This window comes from Cibotium barometz, chromosome 13 (assembly GCF_041138505.1).
Source record: "Cibotium barometz isolate CiBa-2024 chromosome 13, ASM4113850v1, whole genome shotgun sequence".
NCBI lineage: Eukaryota > Viridiplantae > Streptophyta > Polypodiopsida > Cyatheales > Cibotiaceae > Cibotium > Cibotium barometz.
The window spans coordinates 33,871,452-33,892,921 of record NC_141058.1 but is presented as its reverse complement, the minus strand read 5'-3'; the positions used below and the strand labels follow the sequence as shown (position 1 = coordinate 33,892,921).

Sequence of the window (21,470 nt, the reverse complement as noted above, 5' to 3'; positions counted from 1 at the left end):
GGGGGGGGGGGGGGGGGCTTAAGTGGGTATTGGGACCCAATACTGTGTCGTCTTCTACATTCTCTTCTCTCTCCCTACTCTCTAAAGTTGATGCTACAGATTCTCACCACATAAAGGTATAAAGAAGGCCATGTTGTGCTTATCACGATCAACCTCAGTGCATGTAACATTGGTATCAAAGCATCAGGTTGGTAACCCAACTCGGCTACCTAAAGAAGTGAGAGCATCTGGTGGATGGTTATACTGCAGTCCGGAAAAGAAACCCAGGACCTTCACCATGCCGGGAGAAACATCACATCAAGAAGAAAGCCAGCAAGAAGGAATGGAGTCACAAAGCTTCCAAACAGAAAAAACGCTTCCGCCAAGCACAGAAGAGCTCCTAAAAACGATGATGGATAAAATAAATTCTCTGAAGATGCAGCTTGCAGCCGAAAAGGAGAAGCCCAAAGAAGGCATCTCAGATCTCGCACAGGTCCTGCTACATATTGAAGAACAATGAAGAAAAGACGACGAAGCAAAAAGAAAAGCAGACGAAGAAAGAGAACTGAGACATATAGAGGAACAAAGGGATAGGGAAGCCACATGCAAATTTGAGGAAGACCAATGCCGCAGAGAGAAGGCCGATCGAGAGTTCCAACAAAGACTTGGCTGGGAGGCTGTGCAAATCCAAAATCAACAAACGATGGCACAAATTTTGGCGGCTCTCCCTCGGCAAGCGTCACATTCCTCGTCCTCCACCGCCCCTACCACCACCGTCATACAAACCTCTCCAAATTTTAGTAAGTATGATGGTAAGTGTGATCATGCTACAGTTTACTCAACTTATTCATTGCAGTTACTCAATTTATTCATCAATTTGAAGCACATTTTCCATTAGCTAAAATCACAGATCCACAAGACAAAGTCCATGTGTGGCAGCACCCAACTCATTGGGGAAGTTGTTACTTGGTGGCAGCATTGGTCACAACTTCACACAGACCCCCTCACAGGCCAAGTCCGTTTTCATTGGAACACCTTCATGGCTGATCTCAAAGCCCGTTTTCTTCCACCACAGTACATGACCAATCTTGAGGATGAGTTTTACAAACTCACTCAAGGTGGTTCCCCTGTTTTGACCTATTCAAGCAAGGTCATTACACTGGCTGATGGCGAAGGTATGGATGATGATGCTATGGTTGCTATTGTGGAAGTGGATGCCTTAGTAGACTTTTTAGCTTGAAATTTTGGACAATCTTTCTTCCCGTGTCACACAGTGTGACAGAAGAAACAACGGTTCTCTTTCTAGTACGGTGTTTGTTCATTAGGCTGGAGATAACCTCCAGTTATGTCCTCCTCAGCTTTTTCCTCAAGAGTCTTCTTGGGCATAGAATCTTTTTTATGGCCTGATTGACCCGAAGACTTTTTCTTTTGGTCCTTTTGGTCTTTGCTGTTCTGGGACTTACTCTGGGTAGATGACTGTGAGGTAGATGGCTGCTGTTGGGGCTTTGCGGTAGATTATACGTGCTTGGGCTTACCTTCGTTCAGCATCAGCTCTTGATTCTGAGCGAGGGTCAGTGCCCGTGCATAAGTCTAAGGCTCAAAAATCCAGCCATTCTCAGTTGGGATGTTCCCACTACAGCCCAGGAAATCCACTCATTTGTGGGTCTTGTCAAGCCTACGGCACCCATATGAACAAGTTTTCTGACCTTGAAGCACCTCTTACTGACCTACTCAAGGCGTGAAGACTCGTCGTCAGAAAGTGTCCGTCACACGAGCAAGGCTCTAGAGGCATTCCAGGCAATGAAGAAAGTTGCCTCTGAGTCTCCAGTTTTGAAGTTGGCATCATGGGATGATCCTTTCAAGGTGATTACCAATGCCAGTAACCTTGCCATTGGAGCTGTTTTACAGCAAGATGGTAGGCCAGTGGCTTATTATAGCTACAAGTTGAATAACGACGAGAAGAATTATTCGGTGTATGACAGAGAGCTCTTGGGGGTGATGACTACTCTTAAACATTGGAAGCACTTTCTTTACGGGAGGGACTTCACAGTTAAGACAAATCACGAGGCACTTAAATGGTTGCAAACCATGCCTAGTGCCCAATGGAGTGACAAGCAATCCAGATAGAGTCAATTGTTCCAACAATTTGGGGAAATGATTAAATACGTCCCGGGCAAGAATAACCTCATTGCCAATGCTCTTAGTCGCAAGGGAACTATTCAGACATTGCAAGAGTCCACTGTGCTTGAAATTCAAGGCAAAGACTTAGACAATATGAAGGCACAGTATCCGGATTCGGAAGAGTTCGGGACTCAATATCATTTGGCCCTCAGTTTAGAACCAAGCCATTACATTATACGGGATGGTTGGTTGTTTCTCAAGAACCGTCTTTGTGTACTCAAAGACAAGCATCAAGTCCTTCTCCACGATGCCCATGATTCTCTTGTTGGAGGTCATAGGGGTATCAACAGTACCTTGGAGAAGTTAGAGAGGTCATTCTATTGGCCTAAGATGCGACGGGATGTCTACCAACATGTCCAATCATGCCAGATATGTCAAAAAGTGAAAGTTCCTCATACCAAACAAGGAGGGTTGCTACAACCTTTGCCTATTCTTGAGGGGCCCTTTCACAACATCAGTATGGACTTCGTAGGCCCTCTTCCCGCCTCAACTGAATCTAGAAACACACAATGTATGACCATTGTTGATAGATTCAGCAAGTTTTGCATGCTCATTCCATGCAAGCAAACAGCCGCAGCCGAGGACATAGCTCGCTTGTTCATTCGGTTTTGGTACCCAATTGGTGGTTTGCCACGGACTATCACATCCGATAGAGATCCAAAATTTACGTCCCAATTTTGGAGAGCATTGTTTGACAATTTTGGAACTAAGTTGCAATTGTCCAGCACATTCCATCCTCAAACAAATGGCCAAACAGAAATTTACAATCAATTGGCCTTTGACGTTCTCAAATCATACTGCCATGACCAACAGTCGAAATGGAAACAATATCTTCCTTTGGTTCAAGCAATCCTAAACGATACTCACTCATCGAGTATTGGTCAGACGCCGTAAGAGGCAGCATTTGGCCGCCCCTCTCTTTTGACGAGACAGGTGTCACCATCTATTGATGGCCAATAAAACCACCGAAACATTCTCGAAAATCATGGAGTCAATTAAGGAGCGCCTTGCCAAGGCTCCGGAAGCATATACCCGGCAAGCCAACAAATCCAAGCAAGATGTCAACTTTAAGGAAGGAGATTGGGTATATCTCCGCATCATGAAACAATGGCTAAAGCAAGCGGGCAAGCGTTGTCCCAAACTATCATTCCGAAGTTTCGGCCATTTCTAGTCATTGAAAAGCCAAGTGATGTCTCTTTAAAGTTAAAGTTGCCGAAAAGTTGGACTATGCACAATGTCTTTCATGTTTCTTGGTTGAAGCCATATGTAGATCCAGCATTGCACGATATATCCGAAGAGCAACAACCAGATATGATAAACGAAGCTGAAGTCATAGAGCCAGAGCAAATGCTCCTCCACAAATGGAAACACGGTTCCTTCTGTGGAGCAAAATTTGCTCTGGCTAGCACTAATGGCTGTCGGCCAGCATGACAGCATCCAGCACTAATGCCTTCGGGCAGCATGACAACATCCCTTGGTGTAGTCGGCTAGCACTAATGCCTTAGGGTAGCATGATAGCATCCCTTGGTGTAGTCGGCTAGCACTAATGCCTTGGCCCTTAGGAGAGCATGAGGAGGGGATTCAGTCATGGGAATCATCAGGTCGGCTAGCACAAAATGCAGTAAAATAATATTATTTGTCCATATGGGACTGGTAGTACACCAATAACTTGGGATACTCCTAGAAAATTCTTCGTCAAGACTCAAGCCAAACATCTTCGTGAGTGCCTTGGTCTCTGAACTTTGTGTAGAACTGTGTGATTCTTCAACCGGAACCATGCTTCCACTTATGGAGAAGAATCTCCTCGAGCTCAATGATTTCTGATTCATCGACCAGTTACTCATTCAGAACCTCTTGTAAGGATGGTCTATAACATACCGCTTTAACCATGAGACGTGGAAGACTTTATGCATAGTTCAACTGTTTGGCAACTTCAACTTCATGGAGACGTCACTGATCTTTCTTCAAAATAGGAAACAGGCCGAAACTTCAGAAAGATAGCTTCAGACAATGCTTGCCGGCTTGCTTTAACCGTTGCTTCATGATGCAAAGAAATACCCAATCTCCCTCCTTGTAGTTGACATCTGTTCTAGACTTGTTGGCTTGCCTGGTGTATGCTTCCTGTGCTTTGGTTGGGCGCTCCTTCACAAACTCAATAATCTTTGAGAATGTCACTATGGACTTATTGGCCTCCAATTATGGTAGCACCATCTTCGTAGGAAGAGACGAGAAATAGCAACCAAATGCTGCCTCTTATGGAGTCCTGCCAAAACTAAATAAGTGAGTGTCTTTGAGGACTGCATCCACTAACAAAAGATATTGTTCCCATTTAGACTGCTTGTCATGGCAATACAATTCGAGAACGTTGTCCCGAATTCTATTGAATCTGCATACTATGCCTTAATGCTATCCAAATCTTTTTCTTGAATTTCTAGCACAGTTGACCCTTGCAGAGTCTGAATGAATGACTTACGACTAAGAGCATCAACAACAGGGTTATTCTTGCCACAGACGTATTCAATCATACCACCAAACTGTTGGAAGATTTGACTCCACTTGGCTTGCCTATCAATCCATTGGACACTAGGCATGGTTTGCAACCATTTAAGTGTCTAATGATCAATCTTCACTGTGCATTCCCTTCCGTAAAGGAAAGGTTTCCAATGTTTGAGAGTTGTGATCATCCCTAAAAGCTCTTTGTCATACACCGAATAATTCTTCTCAACCTCATTCAACTTGCGACTATAATAAACCACTAGTCTGCCTTCTTGCTATAAAACAACGCCGATTGCTAGAGTCAATGATAACCTCGAATGGGTTATCCCATGATGCCAGCTTGAGGAGTGCTCCTTCTAAGGCCACTTTTTGTAATGCAAGGAAGGCCTCAAGAGCTTGGCCTGTAGTGAACACTTTCTAACAACGCATCTTCACACCCCTGAGCAGATCTATAAAGATCCTACAAGGTCAGAAAATTTATCCATGTGGGTGTTGTGGGCCTGGCAAAGACCCACAAACAATGATTTCTTGAACAGTCTTGGGTACATCCCAATCTAATATAGCTTGTACTTTGTCGGAGTCCAAGCGAATACCAAAACTCACTAATAACGTATCCGAGATAATGGACTTCTAGGAGGCCAAATGCGCTCTTTTTCTCATTAATATAGAGCTCATTGTCTCGCAAAAGTTGCAAGACCTTCTTCACATCCTGTTCATGCTGCTCTGCAAAGACAAAAAAGATTAGTATATCATCTAAGAAGATGAATACACACTTTCAAATTAGCTCAATAAATACCCAAGACATCATCTTATTGAACGTTGTCGGTGCATTGGTGAGGCCAAATGGAATCACTACAAACTCGTAATGGCCACGCTCAGTCGGGAAAGCTGTCTTTGGAATATAGGCTTTAAAAATGCGGATGTGGTGATAGCCTTTCTTGAGGTCTATTTTAAAAAAATATTTACCACCAGTAAGACGCTCTAGTATGTACTCTATTCTTGGCACTGGGAATTTATTCTTGATTGTGAGCTTATTGAGTGCCCTATTGTCCACGCATAAAAGTGCAAACTTATCTTTCTTTTTCACGTATAAGAAGATGGATGCAATGAACGGCAAAGATGATCGGCGGATAAATCCAGCTCGGAGGTAACTGAGATAGTTGTCGTTCCAGTTCGCCCTCCAATGCTTTAGAGAGGCGATAGGGAAACTTACTTGGTGGCTTTGTCCCAGGGACCAACTCAATGCAATGGTCCTCACGAATGGGTGGGAGCTTGGGTGGGAGCTCGTCCCTCAACATAATGTCTTGGAACTTTGGAAGGAGACCTACCAACTTCTCTTCCAAGGGAGTTGCTACTTGACCAATAGACTGTTGGGCACGAACATAAATGAACGCACACTTAACTCCTTTTTCGAGCGCTCTCTGGGCTTGGATATGTGAAATGAGAGGGATTCCTTGGATGCTCCTATCCTTGTGAATTATGACAAGCTCAACTAAACTGTCAATAATTGTGAAGATGTCCTATAGTCAATCAAGGATGGACGCATGCTCTCAAAACCACTAGATTTTCAAGTGCTCTCTGGGCTTGGATATGTGAAATGACACGGATTCCTTGGATGCTCCTATTCTCGTGAATTATAACGAGCTCAGCTAAACCGTCCATAATTGTGAAGGTGTCCTACTGCCAATCAGGGATGGACGCATGCTCTCACAACCACTAGATACCGAGATCGTGTCACACACCAAAAGTGGTGAAACAATGAAATCTCCCTTGAATCTGGACTTTTGAACAATAAACCCAAACTATTGAGCTTTATGAATGATGTGTGCAGAGACCAGGTGTGAACCTCTCCACGACTAAATTATGAGACACTAATGTGCAGCTCATCTTCATAGCCAACTACGAAGAGATGGTGTCCTCCTCAGAGTTGCCCATGTCAAATAGGACAATGAACCGTTGTCCCTTTGCTATGTCATAAACACGGATGAGAGCTTTTGTCTGCCCTTCAGTCTGGCCCTCCTGCTTATCGTCAAATATCACTAGGGGTACTAGATTCAAAGAGGGTAATAGTTAAACAGCATTCATGTTTGAAGGTGGAGAGGTGGGTGTAGCTTCAACCGTGGTCACTATAGAGGACGATGCTTTGATGACTTTCTCAGCCTGCCACTTCTTGTAATCCTTCTCACCACGGCCTACTTGATGATAGAAAAAACAACAGTTCTCTACCTAGTACCGATTTTGCCCATTTGGTTGGAGATAACCTCCAATAATGCCCTCCTTGGCCTTCTCCTTAGGTGTCTTTTTAAGTTTGGCCTTTGTGTTTTTCTTGCCACCAAAGTTGCTCTGAGACTTATTGTCCTTACTATCTTTACTATTCTAAGAACCCTTACGTGGCTGGGATGAAGACTACTACTGCTACTAGGGTTTAAGACTTGATTGGACCTGCTTGGGCTTGCCTCCATTTAGCATCATTTCTTGGGTCTAAGCCAGAGTGTCACCATTTGGTCCCTTCACCAATCTTGACAAGTGTTTCACACACTGAGTGGAACCAAGGTGTGAACAGGGATTTTCCATGGAAAAAAGCTAAAACATTTTACTGGCATGGTTTGGCCTGAGAGATGGCCACACAGCATGAGCAGCATGGGATTTTATTCATCAAAGTGACTTATAATATATACATATACCTAGATGAATCTAGGAACATGCCCAAATTCACCTTATAAGAAAGTGTAATTTATAACCTCATGGTAGTCATCCACAAGACAATTAACCATCAACTCATCATGCATACTATGGACTAGATACTACAACATCCCCACTAATGTCATCAGTGCCCAATAATGAGTGTAGAACTTGGTATCAATATATACTCCCACACACACACACACACCCCACGCGCACACACACAGTGCACACAGCATACATTCATACAAAGATCTGTGTATTGAGTTTATGTCAAAGCTCCGAAGATACAGGGCAAACTCAACCATAACGAAACCTAGCACCAAGGATCATAACAAATAGAAGAATTATTACAACAAAAAAATAGTTGATAGTGTTGGAAGGTTGGCGATTTCGAGCGTGTGATCTATGGCTAGAACGTGCCTTGGATTATCCCATAAGTGGAAGCATGGGAAGTTGAAGAGCCATATATAGGCTAAAGTGGCACCTTGTCATAATCATCTCCTCCGGCCGGTGTTTTGGGAGGCAACTCACTCGGAGATGGGAGCCCGGTGGAGGGATGCTGCAGTGCCCGTTGGGGGTGTTTGTGGAGCTCGATGGTGATGCATCTCCTACATGCGTTAGTCTTCCGTTGCGCATTCTGACAGATAGAGCATATGCACCACTAAAGATAGAAAGAATTAACACAATATCAACTTGGACGAAAACTTCACGCTGTGTTCACATATCATGAAAGACAGACTAGACATGGCGCCTAGATGAAACTTGGGCATCAAGCCAAGAAAAGCATAAAAGCTGATATTTTTGGGCTAAAACTTGGAGTATACACCAAGGAAAGCATAAAGTTGATATTTTTGGGCAAGTTAAACCTATTTTGGGCAAAAAGGGAAAAGTGCTGCAAATATAGCTACTCGACTTTATTCAAGTAAGAGAGAGGGCTGTTTTCAGCAAGTCGACTTCCTCCATACCCCCTACAGGGCTGACCGACTTGCTCCATACCCTCCGGTCGACTTCCTTGTCAGCCCCCACATGGCTGGTCGACTTCCTCCATGGCTTCTACAGGGCTGGCCAAATTGCTCCATATCCTCTATTGAGCTGGTCGACTTCTTCCAAACCTACTACAAGGCTGGTCGAGTTCTTCCAGAGCAGCCACATGGCTGGTCGCTACTCCCAGAGCCTGACAGGGCTAATTGACTCCTTTCTAGATCTATTTTAGGGAGGAATTTGGGACAATTTTGAGAGCTCTTCTGGGGCTGATTTATGGACTGTGTATGGACGGTTTTGGGGCTGATTTGAGGCTCAGTTTTGGGGCTAATTTGGCACAGAATTTGGGGCTGTTTTGGGCTCCGTACCGGGCTGTTTTATGAGCTGAATTCATGGGACTTTTTTGAGACAGTTTTTGGATGGCTTTTGGTGATGCGTTTATATCTAGATATCTGGGCAAGAGTTGTGCTGATGCTTTGTGGAAAATCCGGTGCTGAATGCACCCACACCTTGGTTTATTGTAAAAGCTTCATTCTCAATTAAGAAGTTCCGCGCGGGGGGGGGGGGGGGGGGGGGGGGAGGCGGGGGGGCATTCCGGCTCAGTGCGGTGTTATTGTATTATTATAAGATTCTTCCGATGTGTTATCATGCTCTGAAGTGTTGGGTCTATTCTATTGTCGTTCCACATCCCCCACAACTTGTGACACAGAGTCAAAGCCCGGTCATAAGACTGAAGCTCAAAGTTTCATACAAGAAGCCTCCTTGTTGTGCCGTAGTTATGACCTTGTTTGAATAGGTCACCATGTGAGACCCATTCTGAAAGAGTTTGTAAAACCCATCCTCCAAATTGGTCAAATACTAGGGTGGAAGGACTCTAGCTTTAGGTCGGACACAAAAGTATGGCATACGTAAGGGGTCGCGCCTGTGGTTAGATCTATATGGAGACATGACCAATGTTGCCACCAAGTAACGGCTTCCCTAGTGAGGTGTGGAGCTACCAAATGGACTTTGTCTTGAGGATCTGAAATTTTAGCCAACAGAAAAATATGGAACAAATTGATGCATAAATTGCATGACTATAGAATGATCACACTTACCAGCTTCTTACTGAAGTTCGGATGAGCTCGTATGAGGCTAGTTGATGGAGTGGTTGAGGAACTAGGACCAAGTGCATGTTAGGAAAATCAATATAAAAGGAGTTTTGTATAAGTGTGTCAACTAGGCCTTAAGTAAAGCCATCCTCCGTGAGCTGGAGAAGATGATCTCTATAGAAAGCCATCCTCCGTGAGCTGGAGAAGATGATCTATAGAAAGCCATCCTCCGTGAGTTGGAGAAGATGATCTCTATAGAAAGCCATCTTCGTACCAAGCTCATGTGTCGGCTGTATCCATGTCCTCCTAGTGTCCAGCTGAGTCAAGTCCTGCCGGATAAGTCTGGAAATCTCTGCCCGTGTGAGAGAGAGGGAGGGTGCATCGAGGGAGTACTGAAATGGAGGTAGCCTGTCCATACTAAAGCCATGCAGTTGGAACCAAGCTGTCATCTGTGCATACCAACATGATCCGTCTCCCTGTGATGCCAACTGTCGTGAAGACTCCAGGGCTAAGCGAGCATATCTGTCTCTAGGGAGAGCCCAAGTGCTATGTATAAAGGAGACTGATCGAGTGAGTGCCTCTACTACCAATGGGGGGGCAGCCATCTCTGCACGGATAATATCATGTGGTACGGAGGCCTTGGCCCTAATCATCCGGGAAATCATAGAAACCAAGGGCCTCTCCATACATCTCCATCCATCAGTGCTACCAACTCGACTATGGTGATCCACTGAGGGTCCCCATATCTCCACTCCATGCAGCATGGCTAAAGTGACCAAAGTGTCAAAGAGCCAGAGCTTTGTTCGAGGTTCCTGAAAAATTGAACCTGCGAACACATCCTCTCTAGTCTCCCCAATGCTGCATAAGCTCTGGTCAATCTGGTCTTCGCTGCTCTCCTCAAGAAAAATAGTGGGCCACTAAAAACCACACCAAGGTAAGTATATGCATCTATACACTCCACTGTCTCCTAACCATATGTTAAGGTGGGTACTAACCTCCTAACCCACTGTGCTGTGGTGTTAAACACCATCACCTTGGTTTTACCAAGGTTAACAGACAATCCACTGTCCTGTGCAAACGTGTGCAATGCATCCAAATGACGCTGCATCCCCTCTGGAGAATCTGAGATCAGCACAATATCATCAGCATACAATAACAGCGGAATCCATGTCCTTGCTAGCTGTGCTCCTCTGTCACCCTCCCGCTCTACATAGTTCGAAACCTCATCCACATACATCCCAAATAAGGTGGGAGAAAGGGGGCAGCCCTGTTTCACCCCAATAGTGGAGTGAACCATCTCAGATATACCCTGAGTAGTACGTACCTGCCCCACAACTATCCTGTATAAAGCCATGATTCCCCAAATCAGCTCTGTGGGCACTCCCATCTCCTGTAGTCTGCGCATCAGTCTGGCTCTCGGTACTGTGTCAAAAGCTTTGCAAAAATCCACAAAGCAACAATAAATCCTCCTGCCATATAATCTACCCTATAACATAGTCCACTGTACTAGCACCATGCCGATGTGGAAAGCTAGTGAAACCGCCCGATGTCAAGAATCTCTGTAGGCCATTCAGGATGGCCAATCCATGTGCAGTCCCCATGTCTGTCAAATACCGCCCATACACTGTATGTTCCTCATCCTGTGAGAGTCTAGATAGGCCCATATCCCTAACATCAAGCTCCCTCAACATCTCCTCTGAGGTATCATAAAATACTATCTGGTTATGGGCGGTCCTGAGAGAGAGAGAGAGAGAGAGAGAGAGAGAGAGAGAGTTGGTGTCAAGGTTTTCTCGTATTATGTTACAAAAAGGTGACATGAATGACTGTACATCTTCAAGGCCCTTGGTATAACCCAAAGGGGTGACCTCTGGACTTCTACATGCTACTGCAGACTGCTAGACTTCTAACTTCTTCAAAAGGTGATATGATTCATGCAAATGATGACTTTATGCTTATATACATGCTAGAGGAACTGTCGGCCACTTGCTGCTGCCGTCGGCCTGTTTGTTGGACAAAGTATTTTCATAAAATATTATTTAATGCCGTGCTTACTTCAATACTGCCCCTTCTGCTGGCCGACTCACTGATGTTGGCAGCCTGCCTGCCTAGGTTCCCATGATGGCTGCCAATTGCTGTATGACAGCCTTTATGGCTGCCGACTGGATACCACATGCCCTCCATGTGCTTAACATGCTGACAATGTTGATGATGATGCTGATGCTGATGCTGATGATGATGCCTAATGCTAAGCCTTAACTGCTGTCCTAAACAGGGATTATGTTGTTCATGCTGAGGTTTAGGCCATGGCACAGGTGTGCACGTGAGACATGCATAGCTAGATGTACACAAATCCATCTTCCAAGCAACAATCAAGGATCTTATATTGGCTACAAAGCATGATCGTAAGTGATCTCACAATCTCAAAAGGGGTATTAGGTCAAGGACTATGAGTCTCAAAAAACACTATACTATATAGTTTCAACATGAGTTTCAACCCCACACTGCACTCTAAAGAGGGTTTGCACCCCCACTTAGATGAACTTCATAGAAATAATGTCATGGTCCTCCACCAGGATGGAACACATGCATAGGAATGAAACCCAATGGAGACTATGGGAGCATACACATACATGGGCATGGTTCCCTCTCCTCGACTAATATGCTGTTGCAAAAGTATGTCTTTATGCTTACAAATCTCATGCTAGAAGACAGAAACACCTAATGACTCCTCGTAATGGGACCAAACACCTCTCTGTGAAGGAAACAATAGCAACACCCTCAGCCCTCTGTTAGTATGTTGGCCATCAGAGGAATAAAGAGCCAAACCCTTTCCTGGAAAAAAACAATGACGGCACTCTTGGTTTTCATAGCATGCTGAGCATTAAAGGATAGCATGATCTTCTATTTCCACCTCCACTGTAAGCTGCAAGCTTGGAGTTCCTTGAGCACTCTTATTGTCTCTAAATGTAGCTAGTGTAATAAAATTTGCATTACATATAAGTAGAGAATCTCATAAACAAACTCCATAGTACCCTTGCATCTACACAAACCCATCCCCAATGAGAGTAAGTAAACGATGTTATCCTGAAAACAGGAGTATTGTTTTGAATCCGTGTCTTGCATATGAGGAGCTGCTAGATCTCAACTCTAATAAATTAAATTTCCACGCTCTTGCTGGATTAGAATAGCTTCCTTTAATTTTGATTACAAAGAAAGCAGTGGCTCCTCTGTAGATATTGGAGCAAGACCAAAGGACTGTAAAAATATGGAAACAAGAGCTAGAAACTAGAAGACTAGAAGCGAAATAAGAACAAGATTGAAGGACAAAGAGTTACCTTGAGATGAGTGTAGACAAGACACAAGCTAGATACTTCTTATGATGTGACACCCACAATATATAGGTGTGTAGTACAAGAGATAGTAGCCACGCTGATATGTGGGACAAATAAGATGCCACATGGCAGACACACAAGACTCAAGACAAAAGTTTATACTAGACTAGGAAAAGAGTACACCTAGTGTGCACTTATTTCCAACACCCTCCTTAAGTGGACACTAGGAGAGGAAGACAAAAGACAAGACTGAAAGACAGACAAGACAAGACCAAGACTGAAAGACAAGATAGAAAAGATCCTGAGACACCCCTCCTCAAGTGATATCCTCATATGGGTCCACAAGGGTAGGGACAAGATGGATCTAAAACAAGACATAGTCATATTGATAGACAAATAGACAGACAGACAAGACTAGATAGACAGAAGACTGACTGTAGACAAATAGATGGACCTTGAAGACATCCCCTCCTCAAGGGCAATCTCTGCCTCTTGGGTAGGGACAAGAGAGAGGTCCAAAAGCAAAATGAGTAAGACACTAGAACCCCTTGACCTATATCATCGGTGGTCAAAGTGGTAGACAAGAAAGATGAAGTAATCAGAAAGCCCACGTTTCATCATATGAGGAATGAACAGCAAGATCTGCCGATGGAGATGAGGTAGATGTAGGGACTGATGTAGAGGGTTTAGAGTAGCAGTCCTTCTCCCGATGATTATCACGGCCACAAATGGTGCATGGATGAGCCTTGAAGCAGTCCTTCTCCATATGATTAGTTTTGCCACAATGGGTGCAAGGCTTTCTTACCTTAGAACTTCCTTTCGTTGCTAAAAATGCAGTGTTAGTTACCTTTTGTTGTTGAGTTCTTTCCTCTTCTTGGAGAGCATTGATGATACCTTCAAGAGTAGGATTATTGTGATACTTGAAGGTAGTGACAAGAGTAGCATAGGTGTCAGGTAAGCTTTTGAGAAGCACAGCAATAGCAATATCTTCGAAGATGGGGGACTTCACTGATGCAAGCTAAACCATAAGACTGCGAAGATAATTGACATGAGAGGCTATAGTAGCTCCCTCCTGCATACATAGATCAAAGAATGAGATCATAAGTGCAATCTTAGAGTTTTTAGAGCGGGGTCCAAAAAGCATATCCAAAGTGATCCATGCTCGAGAAGAAGACTGTATGTCGGAGATGTGATGAATGTAATCATCTCCAAGACCGAGCAAGATGATAGCATAGGCTTTGTCATTCTTGGCAGTGGGAACATAAGTGACAACTTGCTCAATGTCGGAATCTTCGGGAGCAGCATGGTGAACAACGTCTCAAAGACTTTCTTTCATAAGATGGCACTTGATTTTGATTTGCCAAGTATGAAAGTTGGACCCATTGAATTTGTCGATAGACATGAGAGAATGAGTAGAAGAGGCCATGTGGGAAGGTCTTACCTCTTGCTAAAATGCAAGGGCAGTGTCTATTCCCTTACAAGATTGCAGAAATGAATGAAAGAAGAGATCCAAATTGTTTTTAGAAGCCGGCTCTCTCACCACTTGTCAAGGCCATAGCATGTGACAGCCCATCGAAGCATGAGGAACCGGCAGTTTGCAGATATGAGGATAACAAAAGGACTGACCAGCAAACTGAAGGAGACAATGCACAGTACCTTGTAGACTCTTCAAGAGGAAGCGATGGCAGAACTGAATGCAGCAAATAGCTCGTTAACAGGAGGAAAGTCGATTTGCAGCTGCTTCTAGATGATGCGCAATAACGCAGAGACAGTCCCTTGAGTCGATGAAGAAGGCAGCCAAAGGAGAGCAGCAACAGTACAGCGGGCTGTAGCAGTTCCAATATGACGGGCAGCAGCAGCTCTAAGAGAGATGACAGTAGCAGCTCCACGAAAACTTTGAATAAGGACAGCCCGATGGCTGAGATGAAGGCAACGAGCTGCAGAGGCTAGGAGGAACCTCGCTCTGATACCATGTAAAAATATGGAAACAAGAGGTAGAAACTAGAAGACTAGAAGTGAAATAAGAACAAGATTGAAGGACAAAGAGTTACCTTGAGATGAGTGTAGACAAGACACAAGCTAGATACTTCTTATGATGTGACACCCACAATCTATAGGTGTGTAGTACAAGAGATAGTAGCCACGCTGATATGTGGGACAAATAAGATGCCACATGGCAGACACACAAGACTCAAGACAAAAGTTTATACTAGACTAGGAAAAGAGTACACCTAGTGTGCACTTATTTCCAACAAGGACATCATCCAACATGTAGTCTAACCAGCCAACTGCATTTAAGAGAATACAGAAAACCACAACAAACTTTGCATTGCCCTGTACTATCTCCCCCCATGTGATACATTCTTTGTAAATAGGGATGAGCTTGAATAATGCATCAGTGTGCGCAGCAAACTCTGCTACGACAATACAATGAGGATTAAAGGGCTTACTGAGGATGCCGTGTGACAGCATTATAACTTGTTCTCTCCGTCTCAGACTCCACTCTAGTCGTAAAAGATTCAACCCCCTTTGCTGAGCATCCGAGACAGTAAAAGATAAGCATCTTAGTCTAAACATGCTGGAAAAATCACGAAAAGCATTGCTGTTCTAAAATAGCCAATGATGTATAAATCTCATCAACACTTTTATTTCTTGAATCCAAGAAGGCTCATGACCAGGGGTTAACTAGGGAGTACCCTTTCCTCATGCACCAAGTGCATCTATCGTGTCATCGTATCCCTATGTTCAGACAAACTTTGGGGTCTCTGGTCACACCAAGTGTGTCGATTATCATCTCTACCCTTAGAGAGACTTAATCATGCTTTATAAAGTTTGTGAATTACTCTGCTGTATATTGTTAATTTTTGTGTTTTAACGGTTACGTGCAACCCGCATGATGGATGTGTTTTTATTTTTCTATTTAGGTTGCATGCCACTCTGCATGATGCATGTGTTTTCTGATATGACAGTCATGATCTTTTGTTGGGAACCTCTCTCTCTCATGCACACAAATACACACATTGAAATTTATTTTTACTTCTTTTCAGAAAACACACACATTCAATTTGAGTTAGTATTCTTCAGTTAAAATCTATGCGGTAATAGATTGTTAGCCTTGTAGATCGCACCTGTTGTTGCTTGGCAACCTGCTCCCGGAATTTACTTGCTTGTTTGCGTATTGCATCCATGGTCTTTGATGTGGGAGTAAACTCATATATGAAGCGATGGCATCTGCATTAACCACAATCCTACATTGAGAAATCCATTCAAACGATGGATGCAAAAGATTTGCTTGTCAGATCAGAAATTCGCAAACAGCAGGAAAAGACAGTGAGTGCAGAACCTCGATGGGAGAACAAGAATTCTGCGCCGATGTTCTTCGAAAGTGCATCAAACCTTTGTAGATCTGAGGGAGAAGACAGAGACGCTTGCGCGGGCCTCTGCGATTGGCAGTCTGCATGCCCCAAGGTTGGAAAATGGAGAAGTTACCGCAGTAATAACCACGCAAGGAAGCGACCCGGCAGCCGGGCGGGCGCCTTATAAAGAGATGATGATATAGAGGGTCGAATTTCAAAAGGGCGAAGAATTAAAAACCCTCTCCAAATTTTCAAGTTTTTGCAAATGCGTCTCTCTTCAGTTTTGTTTTGTTGTCTTTTTCTCTATGCTGAATGGTCCTCCAATATGCTAAGATTTCTCCAATTATTATTGTTTTGCTTTCGTAGTTTGTCCATCGACGATCTGTTCGTGTTGTGATCGTTGTGTTTTGTTGCACACAATAGGTTGTGTTCTGTTGCACATGATAGTTTACGTATTTCTTCTGAGCTAGTTTACGTATTTCTTCTGAGCTATTGCTCGTAATATGGTAGCCAAATTTTGTTTGACAATTAATTAATTTGTTGAGGTGTGTAACCTTAGGAGTGAGGTGGTGTAACCTTAAGAGATGGGACGTTTAAGAAAATATAATTTTTAAAAAATAGAATTTTCAAGGTTTTTCTAGATCTTTCCTGAACCGCCTTAGCTAGGAATAAAATGCAAATAGGCTGTGGTGGGCATTTTGAGGTTGTGGCCTCGAACGAGAGAGAGAGAGATATATATATATATTCGCCGAACGAATGCTGAGAGAGAGCAATGGTCAAAATTTCTTTTTTTTCGTTTCGTTTCGTTGTTTTCGCTTCTTTAAAACGTAAGGCCATAAGGTTTTAAAACATAAGGCCCATAAGGTTTAACCTTATGTCCATAATATATTAATTAATGCCTGTAAGGGCACTAATTAATATATTAATGCGAGCGCTGGGATTAATCTCACAAGAAGGAATTTAGCATGAGTTATAGTTAATGTTGATGTCTCCTATTAACTTTATTTTGTTGGTGGGTGAAATAAGTGTCATATATTTGTTAATTAATTTAAAGAAGTGATTAATGTTTTTTTTGTGGAGGTCTATATGCTTTTATTGTTCATAGTGTTTTTGTAATGCGTTTTTTAAAATTTACAAATATAGTTTATATTCCTTACTCTATACAAATTTTATAAGTTTCTGGATCTATCATTTTATATAGCATAGACATTCCATGACTTCCATATACATTAATGGACTTATAATCATTCTTCTATTAGTGTCATTGTATTGTTTGTGATTGTTTCATGAAATATTAGAATATACGCTATGAAGTATTCTATATTTTTTATCTCGTGTGATGATGTTTTTTAAAGGATACTTATGTGGTTAGATGAGTCATTTCATTTTTTACTCAGTTATCGACTTGAAAATTATCCATGGTTATATATATATATATATATATATATATATATATATATATATATATATACCTCTAGATATAATGCTATATAAGTAAGGCCATGTCCTTTTACATTTTTGGATCAAATGCCATTTTCTTCATTGTGAGGCCTTTTTGCTCTATGTATTGTTCTTGCTAAAGGCGGTTCAAGAGGAAACTATCCTCTAGTAAAAGTATGCTTTTAATCATTTTCTATTTATATTTATTTATTTATACATGTTATTAGCGTCCAATATGTTGGTATATTTGTGTGATACAAGTAAGAGTCGTTGTATTGAGTTTTTTCCTATTTTTTTATTTCCAAATTCTATCCTCACTACTTGTTGATCATTGCTTGAATTTTCCATCAGCTCCATTGACCAATCTCATTAATATCTATATCAATGGCACTTATTTCTATTAACATATCGTGTTTCAAGTATATTATCTTTGCTAAACCAACTGTTAATTTTAGATCCTCTAGTATTTAATGGGAAGTCGAAGGAATAAGAGTATTTTTCTTTGAGCGCAATTATGTTTGTGTTCATGTTCTCAAAATTAAGAGTCTTTTGTTATAGTGCAATTATGTTTATGTTTATGTTTATGTTCTCAAAAAAGAAAATTTATTATGTTCAATAGTTTTTCGTTTTGTATAAATAAATATGATGATTTCAACGGTGCTAGTATTAGATGATTACAAAGATTGGTAATGTAATTTATGTCTTTGATTGTTTATTTTTGAGTTCTTATAGTATTCGAAATTATCACAAATATTGATTAGTTTTATCTCATTGGTTGTGTCAATCCAAAGTATTTTGATTATGTGTGCTAGAATGAGTTATTTAAGAAATCTAAGGTGTCGTTATATTGATATTAAAAACCCATGGATCTTTGACTTGTCCTACTTAATATAAGTCTGTGAGGGAGCTAGAACTGCAGTACATAGGAGATAAGCAGCTATGGGGTCGAAAGATCTCTATGGTGTGTGCACAGAGAGAGAGAGAGAGAGAGAGAGAGAGGGGGGGGGGTGGGGGGGGGAGAAAACAAGCCTCTTAGAGAGAAAGTATTTGCACGACTGTGATTAGATTTGTTAAAGCTTACACTAGGTACATGATTTTATATGCTATAAGCCTTATCTTTTGACTCAAGGGTGGTTTCACATGTGACACATGGCACACTTATCTTATCCACGCTAAGGGTAGGTTTGCACACATTGATACACTTAGCCCATTTAGGGGTTGTTCACACATAGACACAAGTGGGTACACAAATAGTGGTACACGTACACGATGGGTACACACACAATACCCAATATTCTATGTATACAACTAAATCTATTCCTCCAAATGCTTGGTCATGTTTATGAAGTATACATTCTTTTATTTATGAAATTTATTATTTAAGTAAAGATGATTTTATTTAAAAATAAAATTTTATTTGGTTTAGGAGGGTTGTCTATTGATAGAGGGTTGTCTATTGATAGACTAGTTAAATCTTTTATTTGGTTTAGGAGGGTTGTCTATTGATAGACTAGACTAGTTAAATCTTTTATAGTAATTAGAATGAATTTATTCTGCTTCCATTTATACTAAATGTTGCTTTTTCAATGTAAGCTATGAGCAGTGACAAAGGTGTGATCGCCTTAAAGCTTTCTTTTAGTGAATAATGATAATATCTCATTAAACCTTGTACTAGTACCATTAGCAATAAATTTTTTCGAGTGCACGCTCCTCCTATTAAAAGTAAATTTCATTTGGATTTGATCATCAAATAGAAGTCTTTGCCTATGATTTAGCTTTAGCATTTCAAACTACTTGTCTTGCTCCAAAAATATTTGATTTGGTGTAGAAAAAGTTGAATTGTTCATTTTTTTAATAACTTTATCCAAGTTAATATCATATATTGCTTCCTTTTACTTTGTTTTTTAATTTCAGTTTGCAAGAGATTGATTATCATTATTTTCTAAGTTGTCTATTTCATCGATAAATTTATGAAAATGATTAAATTTTCTACAATTTTGTTTTTTGTTGTTATTATATGCTCCTTCCTATGTAGAGTGCATAATTTCCTCTTTTAAGAAAAGGCACAAACAACATCAAATTCTCTCTATAGTAGTTTTATGGATCTTGTTATAGTTATAGTTCTTTTTCTTCTTTTTACTTGATCGATTAGTAACTATATAATAGGAAACATATTCAACTACACATTTGCTTTTAGAGATAATGATCTTTGTAAATATCTATCAATGTTTTCTTCATAGGTTATTTATTGAATCCTCATCTATTTTTTGTAATTGATTTTTTCTTTTAAGTAGTAAAACCGTTTGGGAATGTGTTTATAAATTTAGATTCTCATGTTATTCTTTGTAGAGGAAGTGATAAAACTAAGAAAGAAACAACTTGTGCACTCATTTCTTCAGTATTAAGAAAAGTATTGCTACTTTTTATAAACATTCATATGTATTATATTTTCCCTCAAAACATTATATTACTAAAATAGAAAATGAAAACTAATTCATTTCATTGGTGCGTAAACTATTTATATTTTCGCTTGAAGCAATGTTCAAATGTTAATTAGCCATTACACAATTTATCTAATATGATGTTATGGCTCACCCTAACCCTCCTTGAAATACATTCAAAAAGAGATTACCTGGTGAACCGGAACTGTCATAAGGATCTTTCCAATGGGCCGAGCTCGTAACCCTTGAGGTCTCCAAGCTCTACAACTCCTTGAGAAGCAATTCCACCGTGCCTCCTGCGAGCGTTGTCACACCGCCGCATTGTACTATGGGTACTCATCCCTCCTCTCACCTCACTTCACTCACACACACTCACTAGCATGCATTAGGGAGAGAGATTAGCAAGAGCAAGACTCAATTGCACAATGGGAGAGTATGTTGTATTATAAGAGAAATTTATTTATATACATGGCCATAAGTGTTTACACTCACTTAAACTATGGCCGACCGGGCACTTTAGGCACATAAGAGACCTAATGCTACTACAATGACTACTCTCATAATATATCCATGAAGTACATCACTTAGGACTTCATCCTAACTTGCTGCCACACACTCTTGAAGCGAGAATCGCCATATGGGTTAACATCCCCCCCCTTGTTCCTGGTGGCGATCGCGTCCTTGTGATCGCGTTGACGACCTTTGTGTGGGGAGAACGAACAAGCTTTGTCGATGGCTTTGATGTTGAGTGACATTCAATGGTCTTTGTTCCTCCAGAAGGAATAATAAAAGCTAGTTAGTGAATGAAGAGGTTAGTGGTTTATTGGGAATTCCTAATGGGGTGGGGGGTGGGATTTTTTACGAATGATTGTATTTTTATATTTGTGTGAGCTCCTTTTTTTTGGCTCAGTTTGTTTTTGGCAATCATCAACAAGGTTACATGTGATTTTTGTTAGTGGGGACACTAAGAGATGTTAATAATGGGAGAGAAGAGAGGAAAGGATCCCGAGGAAAGTAGACTTAATCATCAGGAACGAGATAGTGATTCTCAGTTCCTCATTTGATTCATCGAAGCAACATTCATCATTTGAAGAAATTAGCCTTTGATGATGTCCCTTTGTGTGACAGGATTCTTGTCAAATGTTGTTGAGTAGGACCTATTCCTGCTTACTTCTGCCCATGTGCTTTTTATGTGTTTATGTATATTTAAGTGCTCTTATGAAGCAAATATACACGAAGTACAAGAATTGAGTCATATAGACTTTTATTGAACTGCTCTGTGTTGAAGTAGCCACTTTTATTGAACTACTCTGTGTTGAAGTAGCCACTTGTTGGTGAGGAATGAAAGAATTACGTCGACTTGCAAGGCTAATATAGATATCTTCACTAAGAATTGAAGATCATTGAGTTGTGAAGATGGTGGCATCGTTTGGAGAGGTTTGTAAGTTGAAGGAAAATTCCAGGTGATGGGTTGTCCCATTGACTAGG

The 21,470-nt window shown here is 41.4% G+C and overlaps 1 protein-coding gene across 2 annotated transcripts in view; it reads right to left on the bottom strand.

Annotated features, from left to right (window-relative positions):
• LOC147632623 (SH3 domain-containing protein 2-like) overlaps positions 1–16,279 on the bottom strand; it is a 28,489-nt gene extending 12,210 nt beyond the window's left edge. Inside the window, exons 1-2 of one of the 2 annotated variants that reach the window (XM_086807419.1) lie at positions 16,142–16,279; positions 15,874–15,976 (exon numbers count right to left, since the gene is read on the bottom strand). In XM_086807419.1, the coding sequence (XP_086663545.1) occupies positions 15,874–15,933 (60 nt within the window). In that variant the 5' untranslated portion in view covers positions 15,934–15,976; positions 16,142–16,279. The other variant, XM_086807418.1, reaches the window with a different exon arrangement.
• Positions 16,280–21,470: the final 5,191 nt, after the last annotated feature.